General features: G+C 33.9%; 1 protein-coding gene across 3 annotated transcripts; it reads left to right on the top strand.

Annotated features, from left to right (window-relative positions):
- The first annotated feature begins 3,701 nt into the window (after positions 1 to 3,701).
- On the top strand, positions 3,702 to 13,740 carry LOC105140732 (DENN (AEX-3) domain-containing protein). Of its 3 annotated transcripts, none has more exons than XM_011047689.1 (19): positions 3,702 to 4,016; positions 4,424 to 4,741; positions 5,013 to 5,201; positions 5,293 to 5,376; positions 6,581 to 6,640; positions 7,143 to 7,187; positions 7,409 to 7,608; positions 7,815 to 8,282; positions 8,484 to 8,610; positions 8,716 to 8,913; positions 9,023 to 9,112; positions 9,301 to 9,363; positions 10,451 to 10,525; positions 10,628 to 10,678; positions 10,999 to 11,076; positions 11,200 to 11,334; positions 12,067 to 12,174; positions 12,859 to 12,924; positions 13,161 to 13,740. In XM_011047689.1, the coding sequence occupies exons 2-19, from the start codon at positions 4,439 to 4,441 to the stop codon at positions 13,227 to 13,229; spliced, it is 2,409 nt and encodes an 802-aa protein (XP_011045991.1). In that variant the 5' UTR covers positions 3,702 to 4,016; positions 4,424 to 4,438; the 3' UTR covers positions 13,230 to 13,740. The 3 variants fall into 3 exon arrangements, with proteins under 3 accessions (XP_011045991.1, XP_011045990.1, XP_011045992.1); XM_011047688.1 differs by having other exon boundaries at positions 4,421 to 4,741; XM_011047690.1 differs by lacking the exons at positions 12,067 to 12,174; positions 12,859 to 12,924; positions 13,161 to 13,740 and having other exon boundaries at positions 4,421 to 4,741; positions 10,970 to 11,076; positions 11,200 to 11,227.
- Positions 13,741 to 14,834: the final 1,094 nt, after the last annotated feature.

Raw genomic sequence — 14,834 nt, 5'->3', positions numbered from 1 at the left:
GTGCCTTTTTTTTTTTTTTTAATTTATATCAAATATTTAAGCTGGATAAGTGTGAAGCACTTGACCGTGTCATGTAAAGTGCGTGAGTTGTAAGCTCTTAAGCTTAATATTTGTGGGCCTGTTAGCTTGCCAGACCAACATGCTTGAGATCTAGTAATATATAAGTTCTATATGTATTTCCTAGCTTTTTTTTTTAGTTGTTTTAGATTAACTCAATTCATTACCACAAAAAAAACACCCAAAAAATAGGATTTCATCAACCTCATGAAATTAGCTGGAAGCTGAGCTTCGGAAAGCTTGACATTATTAAAATAAAACCGGATATTTTTCCTCAAGAACAAAAAAAGAAAAAAAAAGAAAAAGAAAAGGAAAGATTGAGACATGTTAGCGGAAGGCTAGGATGCCCCCACCGGGCTAATTCATAATCATGCCCTCCAAATCAAAAGGCACCTTGAGTGGACCCACAAGGGAGGTCCTCTCCCAAGACAAGACCAGAAAAGCCGCACCTTTCGTCACTCTCCTCATCATGCCATACCATTATTGTCCATGCCTCCCTACCCAAAGTCCCAATAATTAATGACTATTACCGTCGTACATCCTTTGACTACAAAAAACCTATCTCTTAATGAATCCTGGCCGCACATCTGGCAACAACATGTGCGATATCCTATACTTTTCCTTACCATGTTAAAGATGCAGTAAATTATAAATTAGTCCCTCTAGTCTTCATAGGTGGATTGATTAGTCCACTAATTATTTAATATTTCTTGTCCATTCTATACTCTTTTTCAAATTTTTATTTATAAATAAATAAATAGATAGATGTTATGAAAAGACTGCTGAGAAGTTTTTCTTAAGAGAAATTATATTAAATTAAGCATGGTAGCATGGTGTCAATGGACCAAATAATTTATTTTTTCGGACTAGTTTATAATTTACTCATTAAAGAGGAGACTAAACTTTTAGGATAAGAAATGCTTCGGTAGGATAGACCTGATCCTTGTTTAACGTAATCATAACCAAGGATAAATTATTAAAATAAAACCGGATATTTTTCCTTAAGAACAAAAAAAGAAAAAGAAAAAGAAAAAAGAAAAGAAAAGGAAAGATGGAGACATGTTAGCGGAAGGCTAGCATGCCCCCACCGGGCTAATTCATAATCATGCCCTCCAAATCAAAAGGCACCTTGAGTGGACCCACAAGGGAGGTCCTCTCCCAAGACAAGACCAGAAAAGCCGCACCTTTCGTCACTCTCCTCATCATGCCATACCATTATTGTCCATGCCTCCCTACCCAAAGTCCCAATAATTAATGACTATTACCGTCGTACATCCTTTGACTACAAAAAACCTATCTCTTAATGAATCCTGGCCGCACATCTGGCAACAACATGTGCGATATCCTATACTTTTCCTTACCATGTTAAAGATGCAGTAAATTATAAATTAGTCCCTCTAGTCTTCATAGGTGGATTGATTAGTCCACTAATTATTTAATATTTCTTGTCCATTCTATACTCTTTTTCAAATTTTTATTTATAAATAAATAAATAGATAGATGTTATGAAAAGACTGCTGAGAAGTTTTTCTTAAGAGAAATTATATTAAATTAAGCATGGTAGCATGGTGTCAATGGACCAAATAATTTATTTTTTCGGACTAGTTTATAATTTACTCATTAAAGAGGAGACTAAACTTTTAGGATAAGAAATGCTTCGGTAGGATAGACCTGATCCTTGTTTAACGTAATCATAACCAAGGATAAGCTTGGCCAAGTTTGTAATGAAGGCGGGGTGCATGTGGTTAATGAGTTTATTAATTTCAATAGTTTTATCTAGGGCCATCAAAATATTAAAATAAATAAATAAAATAAATTCTGATACCATATACATAAACATAAAAAACTAAATGCAATATTACATAGAGCTAGTTTATTTTCGTCTTTTGAAAATAATTTTTTTAAAAAATTTATTTTATTTTAAATTAAATTATTTTTGGTGTTTTTAAATCGTCTAATATGCTAATATTAAAAATAAATATTAAAAAATTATTTTAATATATTTTAAAATAAAAATACCTTAAAAAATAACATCTATAATAATACTAAGGGAGCTCTTAATATACATGAAGTATTTTTTAGGATAAATGTATTTTTTTTAACTTTTTTATACATTAATTAAATTATTTTGTTTCTAATTATTCTAATAAAAAAATTTCACATTGATCTAAAAAATTTAAAATAAATTCTAATAAATATTAATCTTAAAATCTTAAATCAAAAGAATTTAAGAAACAACAAATCTCTCTGATTACCAAACCTGCTTCACAGTATTAGAAACAACCTGTAATAATATAGAAGCACATGGTGTAATCATAAATCCACATGATCACATAAGTCCTCCAAAAGAGTGACTGTTTGTAAGCGCATGCATGGACGCATATATTATACATCTATATAGCGTAAATTACTTGTTTTTTTTTTTATATATATATATATAAATAAAGGGAATATCCTTATCTCTCTTATTTTTATCGTAATTACATATTAAACAAATAGAATTGGTTCGATGTAGCTATAACCATTATAGAAATTAACTTCATCTTCCGTAGATTTCATAATAAATGGCTTTTATGGTTTTTCAATACTAATAATAACAAAAAGAAGCAAATCTTATACTCAATGCCGAATATATACATAGAAAAAATCATTTAATTATATTGATTGATTATGTTATGTGCAAGATTTTGATTGCTTGACCAATCCTTCATTAGCAAAGAATTTTGAAATATTTGTATAGATGATAAATGGACTTGTTCTCATATTATTAGGTTATTTAAGTAAATGAATTGATCAAAATTTAAGAGTAGATAAAAATAAAAAATAGTTAAAATTAAAATGTATTTGAGAAAAATAGTAGTGTGGTTGTGATTGTTTTTTAAATATTTTTTTGTGCTAAAATATATGTTAATAATGTTTTTAATTTTTTAAAAATTATTTTTGAAATTAATTTTAAAATATTAAAAATTTATTAATTTAAAATAAATAAAAAACAATTTTTTTTAAAATACAAAAAGCTAAAAAATTGTAAGGTACGAAACAACCATATTCAGAGGAGGAAACCAACCAAAAAGAAAAAAGAAAAGAACATAAAGCTCATTGTTCTCATCAACAAGAGGCCACGTGCCTGCTGTGTACCTTACCCTAGCTCGGTGCAAACCATCAAGTTGCCGTTTCTATGATTATTTTATTCAGCACTATTTTACAAAAGACTCCAAACGCGTTTTAAAAAACATGATTTTTTATTTATTTTTAAAATTATTTTAATATATTAATGTTACAAATAATTTTATAAAATAAAAGTATTATTTTAATATATTTTTAAATAGAAATTATTTTAAAAAATAATCCCAAATATTTTCTAAGGGTCCAAATGTGCGGGGTAATTACAATCCCGGTTTTTATTTCAATTAATATATCGGACAGCATCATCTCTCGATTTATATATTAATTGAAAGAGAAAAAAAAGAGACGTGACTCTGTACGATACTCTGTCATTGGATGCTTATTTACCAAACAAACACAAACAATTTACTTAAATATTATCTCTGATAAATAACTTATTAATAAAATAATAATATGTTAATGATTGTATATCTAAATAATAGGAGTGAAGGAAAAAGAAAAAAAAAAAAAAAACAGTAGAAGCTGACCACCGTTGCTTTTTGTGTTGGAAAATATGATATCGACGCACACGAGGCAAAAAAAAAAAAAAGAGAGGAAAAAGGGCTTCTTGTTTCTTTCCTTTTAATTTCTTTCTTCCTCTACCAACAAATTGAAATCAAATATCCCTTAATTAATTATCGATTAATCCAACTTAGCCTGCTATAGCCGCCTGAAGTTTTTGTATTCATCTCCTAATTTAATTAAGGAAATAGAAAAAAAAAACCCAACTTTGTTTCTTGTAGCCGCCTGAAGTTCTCTCTGTTTATTTCTTCCCATCTCTTAATTTAATAAAGGTAAATATGATTTTTGATTTTGTTTTGTTTAATTTCTATGCTGTTATTATTGAACGGTTTTATCTGTTCGATGATGATTTTGGGTGTTTGTTTCTTTCTAGACTCGGTGATGAGCATCTATGATTATTTGTTTGTTTATGCTTCAATTGATCAACTTTTTTTTTTTTTTTTTACGGTAGCAAAACAATTTCTTTTTTTTTTCTTTCCGTTTGATTTCAACGGCTTTCTGTGACTGACAAGAAGTCTGTTATTCAGTTTCTATGCTGATTAATCTGTAGTAGATATTGAGTAATCTTTAAAGTTTTTCAATCTTTATTTGTTAAGAAAGAAGTAGAATTTGCTTTGAGATTTCTGCTAATTTTTACTCTCTAAAAGCTTGATTGTTTTACTGTGCAATTTGGAAGTAGAGGGAATTTGTGAAGATGGCGAAGAATGAAGACACTGGTAGTCCTGGTTGGAGGACTTCATTATTTTTGCAGACAACAGAAGATGTTGCGAAAGCTGTCGCAGCCGCAGCCACCATTGTGCCATCGCCAAGGCCATCTGTGGTATTTTCATCCAAGGATGATCATGGTGATAGCCAATTCCAGAAGCTACAGCGCCATTTTAGCAGAATGCTAAAAGGGTTTTCTTCTCCTCCGCCAGAAGTGAAAAGTGGAACTTATAATCCAGAAGTTCTTACTAGCCAAAAACGTCAGTGGGCAAAATTTCAGTTACAGTACTTGGTATGCTATTTTGTTGAAGTGGATTATTTCATGTTTAAGCTATTTGCAATACTCGTCTAAATATTTATGTATATTTTTCATCTCATGGTAGCTTCTTTTTGTTATTTAGTACAACTGCAGCTTTTTTTAGATTGAGGTCTATACTATAGTCAGTTGATGCTCCATCATCCTTGCGACATTTGTTTCTACTATGACTCCTGACGAATAGTTGAAGAAATTGGAATTTAAATTTGTAGCGGTTTCCTAACATCTTTTCTATTTAACTGTGCAGGACCATAGGCCTTTAAAGGCGCCATCGAGGCTTATAGAGAGCATGGTAGTTGTTGGACTTCACCCTAATTGTGATCTTCAAGCACTCCAGAGGCAATACGTTCCCAGAAAGTCCGAAGGTTCTGGGATATTGCAAGGTGCACTTGGTTGTCAAAATCAGTCACGTATAGAACCCATTCTTGAGCCCCAGGTGAGGATTTTTGTTTCAAACAGTGTGACATTTTAAGTTTGGAAATTGCTTTTTAAGCATGGTCATGGTTTTTTGTTTTTTCTACTTCCAGGTTTTGTTTGTTTATCCTCCAGAAAAACAGCTGCCACTTAAATGCAAAGATCTTGTATCATTTTGCTTCCCTGGAGGCCTGGAGGTTGTATATATGCTCGCTTAGTTTATTTCATGTCATTTTTAATAATTGATCAGTTCATATGTTCTGACTGTGAGAGTGCATATTCTAATTTGTTATGGACCTTGGCCTTTCTTGGATGTGGATATCTGATGGTCAAACGAATAGTTTTCATCTTGCAGATTCATGAATTATCAGTTAGACATTTTCTTACTTGATAGCTTTAAGATTTAGTTCATGATGTCCATGGAAACTTGTGAATGTCAATCAATAAAGTCAAGGTCAACCCATGGACTGTTTGACTGAAACGAGGTTTTGGGATTAGTCTTTGATGTATGTTCTAGGTTCCAATTGGCAGAACCTGATGCAGTCAGATCAAACTGGTCAACAGCTGTAGAGTAAAATTTTTAAGGAATTACTGAAGTTCATGAAGTTCTGTGCCCAATCAATGTTATAACAGCTCAAACCTTTATATCATTGTCTTGAATGGACATCTGACCTATTACATTTTGTTGTAAAAGGCCATATAAACAATTCTTTCCCATATCCTTTGATTCTTTTCTTGTTAGTTCTTATATAAATTGAAAGATTAAGATGAAAATGTAAGAATGTGAAGTCGTCTGAGAGTTTGAATTCATGAATCTGGCAATTGGACTCAGCCAATTTCTATTTTGTCCCCTTGTGAAGTTTTTTGCATTTAACTTTGGATTTCTGTTTCTTCGATGCATGGCAAAGTAATACCTTGAGTTCAGGATGAAAAGAATTCTTATTGGGGATTGTACAAGCATATGAAATTATAAGCTCCCGATATGTGGGAGGAGACCATGGTTTTGACCTTGCTCTTGTTGAAGGATGATCATAGCCCTCATAAGTATTTGCTTGTTTAAGAGAACCAAACCATAGTGAATGCATGTTTTCACTGGGCCACTGTTTATGGATGTGAACCTGGGTGATTCACTGTTAGTCGTACTAGGAAAAAAAAAACAACTAATATGACTTAAGTAATTGTTGAACGCCAATTCTGTTATTTCCAGGTTTAGTCTTAGCTGAGTTGAGTTTTGGAACTTGGTAATTCCTTTGAAAAACATTATATCATGCATACATTTGTAGTGCCTTTGTTTGGGTGATTTTTCCATGTTACTTTTGTTTCTCTTCCTTTTTTTACCCTTTAATCAACTCTATATGCCCTTCAGTGGACATTTTCTAACTTTTGTAGGTGCAATTCTAGGTTCATGCAGTTGAGAGAACTCCTTCCATGAGCGAGTTGAATGAAATTCTTCTTGGGCAGGTATGGTACCTAGGCAGCAATCATTTGTCAGCTGATAATTTATTGCTTGTATGATTCCTTTAAAATTAAAAGCTTCTTAATTGTTAAACCATTTTTAAGCTTTGATTTTTAACATTTCTAGTCTTAATGGGTTTTGCCTGTGGATAAGCAGAAAGCGAATGCTTTATTCTCCTGTTGGCATGCTTGAATGCTTTATAATTCTCAAATTGGTATTACTCATGCAAATTTCAATAACATCTAAGTACAGACCTAGAATAATATTGTTCCATCATTAGAACCAGTTTGATAAAAAATAATAAAATATTGGAGGTTCTCTGGATCATGACAGCTAATCTTGTTTGGTATTAGCCATCTTGAAGCCTCATTGTTCAAAAAAATCTTCAAGCCTGTGTGTAACTTTAGATTAATTTTTCTGTTACAGAATTATATGTTCCACACACTCTCTCTGTTACTCCGAACGCTTCATAGATGCATCTCAATTATTCTGGTGGTTATTTTGCAGGAGCACCTTAAACAAAGTGACCTGTCATTTGTATTTCGATTACAGGTAACCTTCAGAATATCATGCCACTTTTTTCTCTTCTTTGATACACGTATCCTTTGATTGAGATGATTTCCCATGTGAGATGTCCTGTGTGAATTTTAACATGGCTAGCAACTTTCTATGCTTTCTGTTACCTCCAATCCTCTTCATCTTATTTAATTCTTTTGTTCTGGTGGTAATTGAAGTTTGATTTTTATATTTGAACTTTTTATTTTTCCCCCTAGGTTGCTGATGATTCAACATTGTATGGGTGTTGTGTGTTAGTTGAAGAAATTGTGCAAAAGCCCTCTGGATTGCTTTCCATGATTTCAGATAAACAGTCTTCCCGCTCATCTTTGAGCCGTTACATGCTCACCACGTACAGATGTTACTGCATTCTCTCAAGGCTTCCATTTTTTGAATTACATTTTGGTTTATTGAGCAGGTGGGTTTATGGTTATATATGATTAATATAATCCTGTTACCTGGTTATCAATGTATAGTTAATTAACTGAGAGATTATAGTGTTTAGCAAAGGCAGGCCATTAGAATGCATATTTTGGCAGTTGTTCTACAAATGTAAGACATCCAAACTTGATTATCTTCTGATGCCTAATGCACAAATCTCATTTTTCATCACTGTTTTTGTAGCATCTTCACAGAAGAAAGGTTGGATCGATTAACAAAAAATATAGGCCTTTTAGACTTGGAATCCTCAGAGGGTTATTGCAAGGAAGAAAATTTAGGTGACAATTTAGATGATGTATCAACGAATTATAGAGCTGCAGAGGACATACCAGATGGAACGACAGAAATATCCCAATCTAGCTTGAGGGATTCTACACCTGGAGGTTTTGCTGATGAAAAGAGTCACGTGGAGCCTCAAATTCTTGAGGAGCATATTCATTCTTTGAAGAAAGGTGTCAATGATGATGCTGTTCCTATTTATTCTGAAAACGAGATGGTTTCAGCCAAAGGTGAACCTGGTAGAGTAAACTTAGAAGATTGTGACGCTGATGATTTTCCATTGAACAAGCAAGCACAAGAAAGACAATTACCAAATGCTATTCGGCCACTCCTTCGCCATTGTCAGTATGAAAGCTCTGAATCTTCCTCCAGGTATATATATCATGGTGTTCTTTGGTGTCTTAAATAAATAAATCTCTTAGCTACATGTCATGAGTTTATTCATTTGCATAATATGATCCATGCTTCATCAAATTAGCTTTAATACTTGCTCAGCATTTATATACCTATCTATCAGTGTATGGGTGAAGATGACATTCGTACCAAATCAGTAAAAAATACCTTTTTATGCAGCTTCCAGGGTTCTCCTAGTGAGGATAGAAACTTTAGGAGTGATGTTGATGATATGGAGACCGAAGAGGCATCTTTTTCCGGGCAAGAAGATTCCAGTGATCACATTGATATTCTGGAATGGGCTAAGGTCTGCATCTGTTTTGTATTAGATGTAGCTCTTTACACGTTTTAAGTTCAATATACTGGTGTACTGACAACTACTGAAAGTTGTCAACTGTCCTCTATTTTGCAGGCAAACAATCATGGATCATTGCAGTTACTGTGTGAATATTACCGGCTGCATTGCCCTGCTAGGGGTTCCACTCTTAGATTTCAGCCTTTGGAGCATCTTCATCCCTTAGAATATCGTAGACCTGATGAAGCTGTTTTACATGTTAATGGCTCAATTATTGATTTGAGATCATGCAGCACAAGTCTGGAGTTTGCAGAGGTAGATACAGTGATAGAATGATGGCTTTGTAGGATGACTTTCCTAACTTAAATTATCAGCTGTACTTATTTTTAGGCTAGTTCATGCTGTTGCTGTTTGTCTTAATCAGGCACGCAGTGCACTCTCTGCAGAGGAGGAAGCCACTGCATTATCAACTTGGGCCATTTCATGCATATGCGGATCCTTGCGACTTGAGCATGTATGCCTTTTCTGGAGTTTTGGAATTGTTATTTCTTGTAACTGTTCTTTTTTAGGTTGCCTATTGGCTTGGCTAGTTTAACATTGATTATGTTGTTATGTAGTGATTAGAATGTATATAGTTATTGTATTACCGTCTTAGATATCTATATAAAACCAAAATCTGAGTTCTAATCTCCATGCATGCAGATCTTGACAATGTTTGCGGGAGCCCTGCTAGAGAAGCAGATTGTGGTTGTGTGTTCTAATTTGGTATGTATGTGCCTTTCGTGTCAGGTTGACAATTGCAATCTTGTTGGATTTTCATGTTCCTTCTAAAGGTTGAGGGGTGTACTTTTTTTTTATTTTTAACTGGCACCAGCTTGATGAGCTTGGTTCTGTTTACTTGCTAGCCACGCTCCCTGCAGCAAATAGTGCCTAGAACTACCCTCATCTGTATTGGATTCTGGGTTTTTCATAGTTAAATGCCTAAGCATGGAAAATTATTGGATGCTGAAGAACAGCTTAGCTGAATCTGAAAGCTCCTCATTTGTTGCACCGATGTTCAAGTTAGGTTCCTTCCATATCCTTCAGAAAATGAACTGATTAGTTTCTTAAGCAATTAAACTTTTGTGGATGGTATAGTAATGATGTAGGACAAGGGTAGAAGTTGAAGGAGGTGGTCAGCTAATGATAAAATACTTAGAAGAAAACTAAGGTCTGAACACAGGCCGAGGACAAGCCTGGTCAGATGCATGGATGAGTTACTGATGGTCTTGATTTGCCATAGTCCGTTAGGCAACCCTTGATTCCACTACATATTTCTTGAATCCTCAAGGTAGTGTTTGGTTACTGTATCGAGGCAGAAGAGATGGAGATAGTGGAGAGAGGTGACCTGTCCCCCTGTCCTCCCTGTTTTGAAAGGACAGAAATTCACTCCAAAACTGTCTTAGATACATATATATTTTATGTCTTTTCTTTATCCTTCCAACCAACCATGTTTTTGTCCCTTCTATCTTATGACACTAATCAAAAGCAACCCAAGAAACTAGTTCTCTAATCCACAATAATCAATAAGCAAGAGTCCCTCCTCTTAAAGTGAAAATAAAATTCTCCTTAATGCAATGTATACCTATGCTTTCCCAACTAAAATAGGAAATAAAATCCTACTAACATAAAAGTTCTAATAATAATAATAATAATAAAATCTAATATTACACATACCATAACTAGAAAACTTCCTAAATAATTATAAACTTACAGAAGCCATGAAATTGTAAAGAACTTGAAATAATTCCTCTTCTTATATGCCATCAAATACATTTTGAGTTGTATTGGTCTCAAATACTTTGTTACACAGGGAATCTTGTCTGCTTCAGTTTTGTCAATTGTCCCTCTCATTCGTCCCTATCGGTGGCAAAGCTTGTTAATGCCAGTAAGATTTCCTGTTGTCTTGTCTGTGTCTGTTTTATTGGGGAGGTAATATTTGTTTTATTAACTGTATCTTGGATTAGTAATTATCTGCTCAAATTTTCAGATTTTACCAGATGACATGCTGGAGTTTTTGGATGCTCCTGTTCCATACATTGTGAGTATACAGATTCCAGCCACATTATCCTCAAGTGCTAGATTTCTATTTCCTTGGAATGAACTGCCTGTGTTATGTGGATTCTGCATTTCTTGTGTGCGTACTTGTATTGTCCCAATGTCTCATTCAAGTGAACAGCTTAAAATCAAATAATTCGATCAAATTCTTGTGGTTACAAATTCTGTATACTCTTGATTATTTATGTATAATGTCATATCAGATAATTGAATTTGATATAATCTCACTTTTATGATCTTACTTTTCTTTCTAATATTGATACTGACTTGTTAGGTTTGGCCACTTCACATTAACACTTGTAGGTTGGTGTTAAGAACAAAACCAGTGAAGTACAATCAAAATTAAGCAACGTCATTTTGGTTGATGCTAACAAGAACCAGGTTTGCTATTCATTTCCAGCCATTTGAATTGTCTTAATTCTGGGAACTGATAATTTTATGCCCCAAATAGTCTACAAGCTGTGACAAATGATCCAGTATATTTCCTATTGCTTGATGTAATAGGTGAAGTCACCAGCGATACCACAACTGCCAAAACACAGGGAGCTGTTATCATCCCTAAGTCCTTATCATTCTAAGCTTGTTGGAGAAAGCTATTTGGCCAGAAAGAGGCCAGTGTATGAGTGTACAGATGTGCAGGTGTGCTTCTCCTTGACCATCACCTTTTCCCATGACCTTAAAATGGAAGTGCTACTAGTTTTGTTTTTCTTTGATCAAAAGAATTTGCTGGAGACAAGTAAAACTATAGTTGCATATATTGCTTTTCATTGTATTTGAAATCTTGACAAAGAGTCTTTTAGCATAGTGAGATCGCATATAGCCATTACATGAATTTTTTATTTTCCTTTGCAAAGATGATGACTATGGCTCTATAGAGCTTTGCCATCACCAGTTAATTTTTTGATCATATTAGTGAAACTTAATTGTTGACATTGCATTTGGTGGTGAATGTGGCAGCACTGGTTGTGATAATTAAAAAAAAAAAAACTCTGATGGATGACTGTCTTTAGAGATTCATCATTTCCCTGCACAAAATGAAGTCCCTGTACCAAGAGGCAGGCCAGTAGTCTTTGTGATATATATTATACAAGATTTTCACCAGCATTTCATTGACCTCCATGCCCTGTGCTAACTGATTTTTCTGATCACAAAAAATAAATTCAACCATTTGGTGTGTGGATCAGATATGTTACTGCCTTTCTCCATTCTAATCTTGACAAAGCTGGTGTATTTGAAAGGATGAATTAATAAACTCTGATATTCCTGGATCATCACTTGTTTGAAAGATTTCTCGCCTCATTATAGAAGTTGGGGGGAAATGTCATGAAACTCATTTTGCTAATTTTGTTTGTGTATTTCTATTTTCTACAGGTTGAGGCTGCCAAGGGTTTTCTAGGGGTTTTAAGATCTTACTTGGATTCGCTTTGCTCTAACCTGCGTTCTCATACAATAACAAATGTACAATCCAATAATGACAAGGTTTGTGTTTGTTTACTGTTATGACTATTGCTATTTTGTCACTGCACATTTTGGTTGTTTGATGCCAAACATTTAGGGTTCTGTCCTCTTGCATGGTAAAACCTAGTATTCAGAAGAAAATGCTTGAACTTGGTGATTTTGAAATAAAAATGAGGTAGCTCTAAATGTCAGATGAAAAGGATGGTTTGACACATTTCTCTGCTTGAGCCTTGATGTCTGGGTAAATGGTTGCAATAAAAGATTAACCTCATTAGATATAATATAAATTGTGCAGAAGTGGATGAACTGATAGATGTATATTTTTGCGAGTGCCAAATTGTAATGGTTTAATTTTAATTAAAGCTTAGCAAAATATGGAAATAAATTGTATTACCTATAGAAAGAATATCATCTGAAGATTCTATCATCCTGTAGAAAGAGTGCTGAAGTAACCTTAAATTTTTATTCTTCTTTTCTCCCTTGAATGGATTGCAGGACGTTTAGCTTTGCATGATATTTTAAATGTCATATTATTTGTGTCTTGGGCTCTCAAGTGCAAGTATGAACTCACGCTGCTTTAAGTAAAAATGTTTAGGTTGACTCTGTTCAGGTCACCTTGTTTTGATAGGACTTGCTTATGCTGTCTTTTGATATGACCTTCGGCTACTTCTAATGCTGTAAGCTTGTCCTTCATTCCATATATAGGTATCATTGCTCTTAAAGGAGAGTTTCATAGATTCGTTCCTTAGTCGTGATCGACCATTTATGAAGGTTTGTTTCTTGAACATCAATTTTTTTTTTTGTGGGATATTGTTTTGGGTGCCAACAGATATAATACTTTCATTGTCATACTTGATGGTTTTTCTGGAAATTAACTTTGCCACTGGGGTTAATTTTTCGATAGTTATGAGTGTCAGACTTGTATTTTGCTGTCAATTGGGTAAAACTGTACGGATAGAAGAGGTGCCATACTGATGTTTCTTTTTTCCCCTCATTGTGTCAAGCAGCTTTTCGTGGATACACAGCTCTTCTCTGTACATACAGATCTTGTTCTTTCGTTTTTCCAGAAGGAATAGTTCTATTATGCGAAGGTTGATTTGTAACTATATTAATCTATTATAAGTTGAACGCAAGCTCAGGATATTTATGATGCTTGACTAATGCTCAACTGATAATAGTCCCAATACACCAAGAAGACTACAATGCCCAGAGGTTTTAACACCTGGGCAAAGGGGGCTGGAAGTTAGCCCGCCTATGGATAGACTACAGGGGTTATGGTAATAGGAAAAATTTAGTGTACAATATACAATATAATGGTATTTATTATTGTACAAACTTTCTTGATGTGAGAAGTGGAGTCTCTTTTTATCCTTAGGGTGTGTTTGTCAGGAGAGATTGGTGGAAGGCGCGAGGGGAAAGAGATTGGATTTTCACCTCTGCAAGAAGGATGGAGATCAAAGGAAGGATCCTTTCTCATTTGTAATCTTATAATCCTCCCGGTTTGGGCGGTTTCACTGTCTTTCTTCTGCGCACTTTGTGATTTTCAATGCTTTTAATTTGAATGGATAATTCTCCTCTCTTTTTCTTGAGAGCTATAAACAACAAACAATTTGTTTACAATAACTCCTTCACCTTCTCATTCTTCCATTTTACCATCCGCCCTCCTATCCATCAATCTAGATAGTTTTAGGGTTGATTTGTTAATGCAGTCAACTGCGTGGATGGCTAGTTTTACAGACACGCACTTGGAGGGTTTTTAACATGGCTTTTGTTTCTGCTTTTAAATGTTCGATATGAAATTTTTTATTTTAATATATATTTTTAAAAAAATAATTTTAAAAATCATTTTGAATAATAATTCAAACACTCTTTAGTGTTTGTACTTGGACTCCATAGGTGATGTGATACTCCATTATGTGAACCAGTCCACTTTGGCTAATTATGGAGTCAAAATCTAGAATTTGAGGTTAACTGTATCATGATTAAGTGCGTACTTGTTTTGCCTTCATAATGCTCCACGAGAATAACGAGCCCTCCAACTTGATATTACCCGTCTGAGCGCAGCTGATTTGCAAGAATCAAATGACAACCTTGTGACTCTAGGACGGCTTGACTTGGGGGGTTGTTCGGGGACTTGACTGATTTGGAGTCGTTGTCTAGTTTCAAATGAGGTTTGTAATCTGGATAAGACAATATATATATATGTATATATATGTATGTATGTATGAAAATTTTCTTGATGAGTTTGGCCATTTAGATATCTTGTATGCGTACATACAACACCAATACTTCGAAAATTCTTGGTGAGTTTTGTCAATGCCCTCTTGCCTAGAATGGAGAGGAACTTTCAGTTGCATGTATACCCACAATTTCATTTGTCTAGCTATCCATAAGAGGATAAACGTCTTTCAACACTGCTAGGATAACATGTCATGTTAGAACTGCACTGGAAAATGATGCTATCACACTAAAAAGGTTTTACACTCATCCTCTGGAGAGTGTGGACCTGTTTCTTTAAGGAGAACGAATATTTATTTTTTAGAGACTGACATGATTAAAAGATTGATGTTTTTTTTTCCAGTATAGAAGTGTCAAAATAATAAATAATTAGGTAAGACTAGGGTCAAACCACAGGAAGGTTAACTATAATAATAATAATAATAATAATAAGTTAAAGAGGA

This window comes from Populus euphratica, unplaced genomic scaffold (assembly GCF_000495115.2).
Source record: "Populus euphratica unplaced genomic scaffold, PopEup_1.0 scaffold150.1, whole genome shotgun sequence".
NCBI classification, from domain to species: Eukaryota; Viridiplantae; Streptophyta; class Magnoliopsida; order Malpighiales; family Salicaceae; genus Populus; species Populus euphratica.
Note: the sequence above shows the minus strand (reverse complement) of the source record. Positions and strands in the feature narration are given on the sequence as shown.

Excerpts from the sequence above, each read along its gene's own strand:
- LOC105140732 (XM_011047689.1), top strand. The coding sequence starts at position 4,439 with ATGGCGAAGAATGAAGACACTGGTAGTCCTGGTTGGAGGACTTCATTA. Across the intron at positions 7,188-7,408 it reads CATTTGTATTTCGATTACAG|GTTGCTGATGATTCAACATT; the intron begins GTAACCTTCAGA and ends TTTTCCCCCTAG. Across the intron at positions 9,364-10,450 it reads TGGTTGTGTGTTCTAATTTG|GGAATCTTGTCTGCTTCAGT; the intron begins GTATGTATGTGC and ends TTTGTTACACAG.